The sequence below is a fragment of the Bison bison genome, unplaced genomic scaffold, assembly GCF_000754665.1.
Source record: "Bison bison bison isolate TAMUID 2011002044 unplaced genomic scaffold, Bison_UMD1.0 scf7180017864072, whole genome shotgun sequence".
Classification (NCBI taxonomy): Eukaryota; Metazoa; Chordata; class Mammalia; order Artiodactyla; family Bovidae; genus Bison; species Bison bison.
This window is the reverse complement of record NW_011494644.1, coordinates 7,267,181-7,274,014: the sequence shown is the minus strand read 5'-3', so window position 1 is coordinate 7,274,014 and position 6,834 is coordinate 7,267,181. Positions and strand designations below refer to the sequence as shown.

The window sequence follows — 6,834 nt, the reverse complement described above, 5'->3', positions numbered from 1 at the left end:
GTGAAAAGTGCAGGACTCCTCATTGATCACAACTAAAACATTTCACAGTTGGAGACTACTTCAGAATTGAAAGAAGTCAAATAATACACTTCCCTTAACACACAAGGAAGCCAGAATCCACCATTACAAATGATCTGGAAGATAAACATACAGCAACATTAGTAAGTAGAAGATGACAGTCACGCTTTCCCAGGAAATTGTGAGGAACAGTGAGATTGTAAACCCCTGTACTGGTGGGAGGAAAGTGGACAGTTCAGTTTCACAGTATGCTGCAAAATACAAAATTTAAACCAAGATTTGGAAGGCTGCATTTAACTGAGAAAAAACACTTGAAATCTAAAATCAGCACCCCACTCTCATACAAAATTACCATAGGAAGACTGAGGGCAGCTCTAGTACTATACCCCAAAAAGAACATTAAAAAAAAAAGGATATGCGGAACCTAGAAAAATGGTATAGATGCTTACTTGCAAAACAGAAATAGAGACACACAGATGGAGAGAACAAACGTATGGACACAAAGTGGGGAAGGGGGGGTGGGGAGGTCTGGGATTGGCATATGTATATTACTATGTATAAAATAGATAACTAATGAGAACTGACTGTTTAGTTCAGGGAACTCTACTCAGTGCTCTGTGGTGACCTTTAGGTTACCTTTAGGTCATCTTCCTGTTTATCAGAAGGAAATCCAAGGAAGAGGGGATATATATACATGCAGCTGATTCACTCTGCTGTACAGCAGAAACTAACACAACATTGTAAACCAACTATATTCCAATTTTTTAAAAAAAGGGGGTGGGGAGGGAGGAAATTCCAGGCACTCCAGTGGTTAGGACTCTGCTTTCTCACTACCGAGGCTCCGAGTTCAATCCCTGGTTGGGGAATTGAGATCCCGTAAGGCATGGCCAAAAGGAAAAAAAAAAAAAGAAGAAGAAGAATATAGCAGTGTATTAACAGCACCTATTCAGAAAGAAGATACATGGGGTAAAGCAAAGACTGGTGAGAATTCAAGGGAACTGCATAATTCATTCATGAAGAATTTAGATCCAGGAAAATTCATACATTTTTCTAAGTTAAATATGTACCATGTAACAAACAAAATAGCCAAACATATGCTTTTTGCCTTAAAGACTTCCAATCTCACCAGAAAGAAAGGCCTTACAGCATTTCCAGGAAGTATGAAATGTTATCATTTGGAATATGAGAGAACTTTAGAGGCACAATTTCAAATAGCACTTGAGCGAGAAAGTGAAAAATGTTTTCCTTAGTTATTCTAATCTCTAGTCCAGGGGCTGGCAGAGGTTTTCTGTGAAGGTCCAATTAACAAATATTTTAGGTTCTGCCAGCCAAATAGTCTCTGTGGTGACTACTCTACATAGCAGCTGGAAAGCAGCCACAGATAACGTGTAAGTGAATAGGTGTAGCAGCCTTCCAGAAAAACAGGCTGAGAGCCTAGGTTAAAGATGGTTAAAGACAGAAGCAGTACCACAACCAGATGCAATGCATGGATTCTGACTGGCTTCTGGTCGGAGAGATGGGGTGACGCAGCTACAGAAGAGATGCTGCGTGCCTGAACTCAGTCAATGGTGGCAGCAGTGCAGAGGAGGGAGCAGAGCCAAGAGCTGTTCCGGACTTAAAGCCAGCTGGGCATGGCAAACCAGAGGCCTGTGAGACGTGAAGAAGAGGGAGAGTGAAGCATGAGCTTAAGATTTCTAGATGGGTGAGTGGATGAAGGGGGGAGCCAACCTTTCGAGCAATGGGATCCAGAATGAAAAACCAGTATGTGGCAAGATAATTGAGTTCAATTTCGGACATGTTGAGTTTGAAGGGCCCAACAGCAGCTGAAGACATCCAGAAGACATGAAACATAAAACTGGGGAGAGAGATCAAACAAAGCCATGGGAGGGAATAAAGTCTGAAAACTGGTTAAAGGAAAACCAAAGAATGAAAGGGCTTTAAAAGGAGAACATGGTCAACGATTTTAAAAAATGTAGATATCTTATTAAGATAAAAATGGGTAAGTCAGTCTGCTTTTTAAACCACAATTAAAAATAAAAAAGTCTGGATTTGGCATTCAGATCAGTGACCTTAGCAAGAACTATTTTAATCAAGTGAGCAGAAGCCAGATGACAGAGGACTGAGGCAATGTATTAGAGAGTCCAAGTATAGATTATTTTTTTAAGAACTCAAAAGTAAAGAGAAATTCTACAATAACCCCAAGAGAATGGGAGTTTAAAGGAATTTCTTTTAAAGATTATAAAGACTTAAATATGTTTACAGACCATGGGACACACTTAGAGCAAGAAGTGACAGGACAGCAAGGACGCACATTTACTGCACTAAAAGGACAGCTGAGCACAGGCAGATGGACAGTATTCTAACCTTTAAACACTTCTGGTAACTTTAACAGTTTTTCATTAAAACAGCCCCAATTTTTAGTAATTCACCATTATACTTCACATTTAAGTTTCTTTAAAAAAAAAAAAGAAAGAAACACAGGAAAATCTATAGCATTAATACAAAAAAACTCACATACCCCTCACCTTAGGAAATATACTACTAACATAATAGAAAACTCCTGTGTACTTTCTCTTGATTATATCTCATTTCTCCCACAGTAGGTAACTGAACAGTAACCACACAAAATGCTATATTTGAATTCATTCATATGCAAGGCATAATGCTGTTTTGCAAGCTTTATATTTTATATAAATGGTGTGTATGTGTGCTAAGCTGCATCTCACTATAAACTAAAACACATTCTTGGTACCATCTGCAAAATTCTGAATACAAACTACATATCACAGGATACTGCTGAAAATATCCCTCTTTTGCTTAAGGGTGATTGTGGTGTCACAGTTGTATAGAACACTACTTTATTCTTTAAAAAATTATCTGGAGAAGTAATAAAGGTGAAGTGCAGTGAAATAAGGCACACGTGTGCATGTGTATGTACACATAATGTACTGACAGCACCTGGATTTGAGTGGAGGGTATACGGGTGTTTGCTGATCTACTTAATTCTTCTGAATGTGTCATGTCAGCTGATGATAAAGTGTGACCTGGAACACTCTGGCTCACAAGAGCAACACTGCCGCCAGCCCTGGTAAAGCACATCAGTCTCCTCAAACTCAAGGGTTATTTGGCGAGTAGTAAGGTCTTACACCTTAAGGCTTTAAGAAATCACTGTGAGAGAGAGTGGCGACTGCAGCCATCGCTACGTGTGTGCGGCACAGCCACAAACGGGCAACTCCACCTGCAGAGCTGTGCGGTTCCAAAGAAATTAGAATTCATACCTTTACCACAGTTCCCATGACTTCTTTTCATCCTTCACTCTACTTACCTGCTAGCCTATGAAGGATTTAGTTGTGTGACCTCTAATTTAGACTAGGCACTAGCCCTCCTCTTCACTGCAGTGAATAAATGAGAAATGCATTCTTTGAAGCCAAGGCAAGTGTATCCAGCACTCCTCACCTTCACTATGAAAACTTTCAAGTAAATTTCTGTATGTATCAATTTAAATGTCAAATCTACTCCATCACCTCTCTCTGGTCAGAAAACTAAAAAAGTCAAATACAAACAGACAGAGACAGTCAAGGATGTGCCCCCACATTTCTGAACTACATGTAGTTTCACAACACGCAATTATCAGGTTTCTGGGCTATCGTTCATGCTGTTTATACTGTCCAGTACACTGCTCTTCACTGATCACTAGGCTACTTTCTAATCTGTAAGACGAAAATTAAACATGTTAAAACAGTGTGTGGGTCATAAGCACCCCATAAGGGTTAGTCAGTCACTATAGTATTACTGTCACTATTATTTATTATCGGCCCTTCAGGAGCCAGGACTGATCTAACAAGTCCTCTCTAATAAACAGATACCGAAGGCTCCATTAGGTTTCTATTATCATTTCTAGTAGCACCTACAAAGATATTTTAACATAAATATGAAACTATGCTGGTAAAAGGGGATTCACAAATGTTTAGAAAAAGACAAAAGCACAAGTCTGCTTCTCTTGAAGAATGCTTTGCTTGCATCTTCTTCTGCATTCTGTTTGGGGATTTAATTCTAAATTTTAGTCAGACTGCTGTACCCGTCTTGTTTCCATCTTAGCCTCCACATTAATACTGTCCACCTTTGTGAACTTGTTTTAGAAATAGGCGGGCTATCTTTCCTTCTCAGCCCTTTGTTTTTTTGAAGACTTCTTCCTATGTCCACATCTTAGGCTTCTTTTCACCTGAATGTATACCCATAACACTTTTGGGTTTCTTGACCCATACCGATCTTTGAGAAAATTCTTGAACTCCCATTGTTTCCATTTCAGAAACAGGTTTGCTTTCATGTCCCCAACTGAAAAAGCATATTCAACATGTATTTCCTAAAGTTACTATCCCACTTTCCTGTTTGTTAAGTATGCCACCATTGCTTAGCCTGCAGTAGGTACTCAACAATTTGCTGCATATATAACCTCTCCAAAGTCTTAACTACAATGATGCTGATGACTCAATACAACTGCTTCCAAGCTGACTTCCTAGAGGAACTTCAAACGGAATTATTCATTGCTTGGCATTAGATGTAACATGTCTCAACCAGACTCTTCCTCCTGAAAAGCACAGGTCCTTCTAGAAAAGTCTCAGGGAAAATAATTCATGCAGTGCCTAAATATCTGACCCTAAACTAGCTGCTTTAACATGTCACACAGCATAATCCTCAAGGCAACCTTATAGACTGGGCACTACACTTCACAGATTAGCAAGGACGGTCTGATAAGTCATCTGGCCAAGCTTACACAGTGATAAGCGTGTAGGGGTAAGTATTGACTCAGGCTGATGATTTAAGTTTGCATCCTTTCCAATAACTTGCTTCTCCAATTACCTATGCCAGAAAATCACGTGTGCCCTCTGCTTCCTCACCTATCACATCCAGTAGGCTGCCAAAGCACGGCATGGTTGCTACGTGCACAGCTTTGGAGTCAGACAGATCTCAGTGTGAGTGCAGGCTCTGCTACTGATTAGCTGGGAAATACTGGATGATAAAGTACAGAGCAGTTCCTGGTATGGAAGAGAGCACAGAGGCAGAAAGTGAGTAAGTCCACCTGGGACAGTTAGGAAAGGCTTCTCAGATGAGACCCGGACACACGGAGCAATTAAGTGACCTGCCAAGGTCGCACACTGGTACACTGTGGAGCCAGGACTTAAAACACCAGGTCCATCTGGCTGCAGAGACTCGGGCTGGTTACTGGTCTGCTACTGCTCTCCTGTGTGGGAATCATGATTATCCTCAATTCTCTACATGGCTTGGGATAAAAGCATCAAAATAGTTCAATAAACGAATGGACAAACCAATCGTCACAACACAGGGAAATAAGCTGGACTCTGAGAAAACTGTAATCACATACTGAACTTATTTTCTGCCTCACAATCATTAATGAGCTGAGAAAAGCCATTCTAGGATAATAACCGAATGCATGTGCTCTGAACAGAACTTTCATGGGTGGTGGTCTTTTTTTACGGCACGTGGTAACTGATCTCAAGTAATTTTTGTCTTGGTGCCTCAGTTTCCTCTACTGAAATGCAGAGATAAGAACAGCTGATACCTCACAGGGTTGTTGAGGATTAAATGCAGTTAATATGCACAACTGGTTAGCATATAACTTTAGCTCTATAAGCTGTTTACTAAAATGGGTTAAGATCTGAAGGGAGAGTGATAGTTAACTTACAGGAAACATTTTAAGATTCCCCACTCACAAGTTCCCGCATAGAATTCTTACTTTACAACCCAGATACGGATGAATACAAATACATCACCAAATAGGCATGAATTTATAAACTTGCTACACTACTAATGATGATAGTTGGAGTCTCGTAAGAAATGCCTTCTCTCACCTGACTGGTTTTTGCTGATCTGCACCTCTCCGTTATTTTGTGGCTGTTGATTTGTTAAAGCACTGCTTTCTGACTGGCTGCTTAACACTTTAACAGCAGATCCCAGGTTTGCTGCTATGACGGGAAAATGCTGACCCCTCTTTAGAAGCTGCTTATGTTCCTGGTGGCGAAATCGAGGTGGTACTTCCCGGGGATACCGAGGCAAGGCCTGTGGTGGCGGCTGCGGCTGCTGCGGCTGCTGCGGTTGCTGCTGCTGCGGTTGCGGCTGTTGCTGCTGCTGCTGCTGATTGTTGGCTGTGGCTCGCTTGGCATTATTATTAGTGCTGGTTGCTGTGGAAGTGCCGTTATTAGAGTTGGCAGGCTGAGGCTGGCTTACACTGGGCTTTATCTGTTCTGGCACTAATCCCAACAAAAGAAAAGGGGTGGAAAAGATTAGCCAGTAAAGTGTACCTCTATTGCAAGCCATCTAAGCAAAAAGGCCCCAAGGAAAACAATCCTAAAGGAATAGACTCTTTATGTGTGCAGGGGTATCCTCATTCACGGGCTCAAGTTTTCTTGGGAAGGATCACTGCCAAGCATCAGATATTTACTTCAGCTAACTACCTATCCGATAAAGGAATGGACAGCTATCAGCATTCCCTGTCCTGGATGACAGCTCAGCTCACCATCTCTTTCTCTTGTTATCTCTGATTAGAGAACAAGCACTGCTCATACAACTCTGTAACTCACAGTAACTAAAAGAACAAAGTTGACAAAGTTTTGGTAGTCCCTAAAGAATCCTCAAGTCATGGGTGACTGTTCTGAATTTGCCTCATTCTTAATGCGTTTGATCCCTAGTTTTCATCTTTGAAAGACAACACAAGAGTAAGGGCAAAAAATAATCCTGCTAGACAAGGTTAACATTGTTTTTTGTTATTAAAATGTAAAATCTGAATCAAATAAGAAA

General features: G+C 40.8%; 1 protein-coding gene across 4 annotated transcripts in view; it reads right to left on the bottom strand.

Moving 5' to 3' along the window:
- TNRC6A (trinucleotide repeat containing 6A) overlaps positions 1 to 6,834 on the bottom strand; it is a 73,354-nt gene that overhangs the window by 39,401 nt on the left and 27,119 nt on the right. For all 4 annotated transcript variants that reach the window (XR_825051.1, XM_010837217.1, XM_010837215.1 and 1 more), the window contains exon 3: positions 5,889 to 6,287. Coding sequence is in view for 3 of the 4 variants with exons in the window: in XM_010837217.1 (XP_010835519.1) it covers positions 5,889 to 6,287 (399 nt within the window). In the remaining variant the exon portion in view is untranslated. The remainder of the gene's footprint in view (positions 1 to 5,888; positions 6,288 to 6,834) is intronic.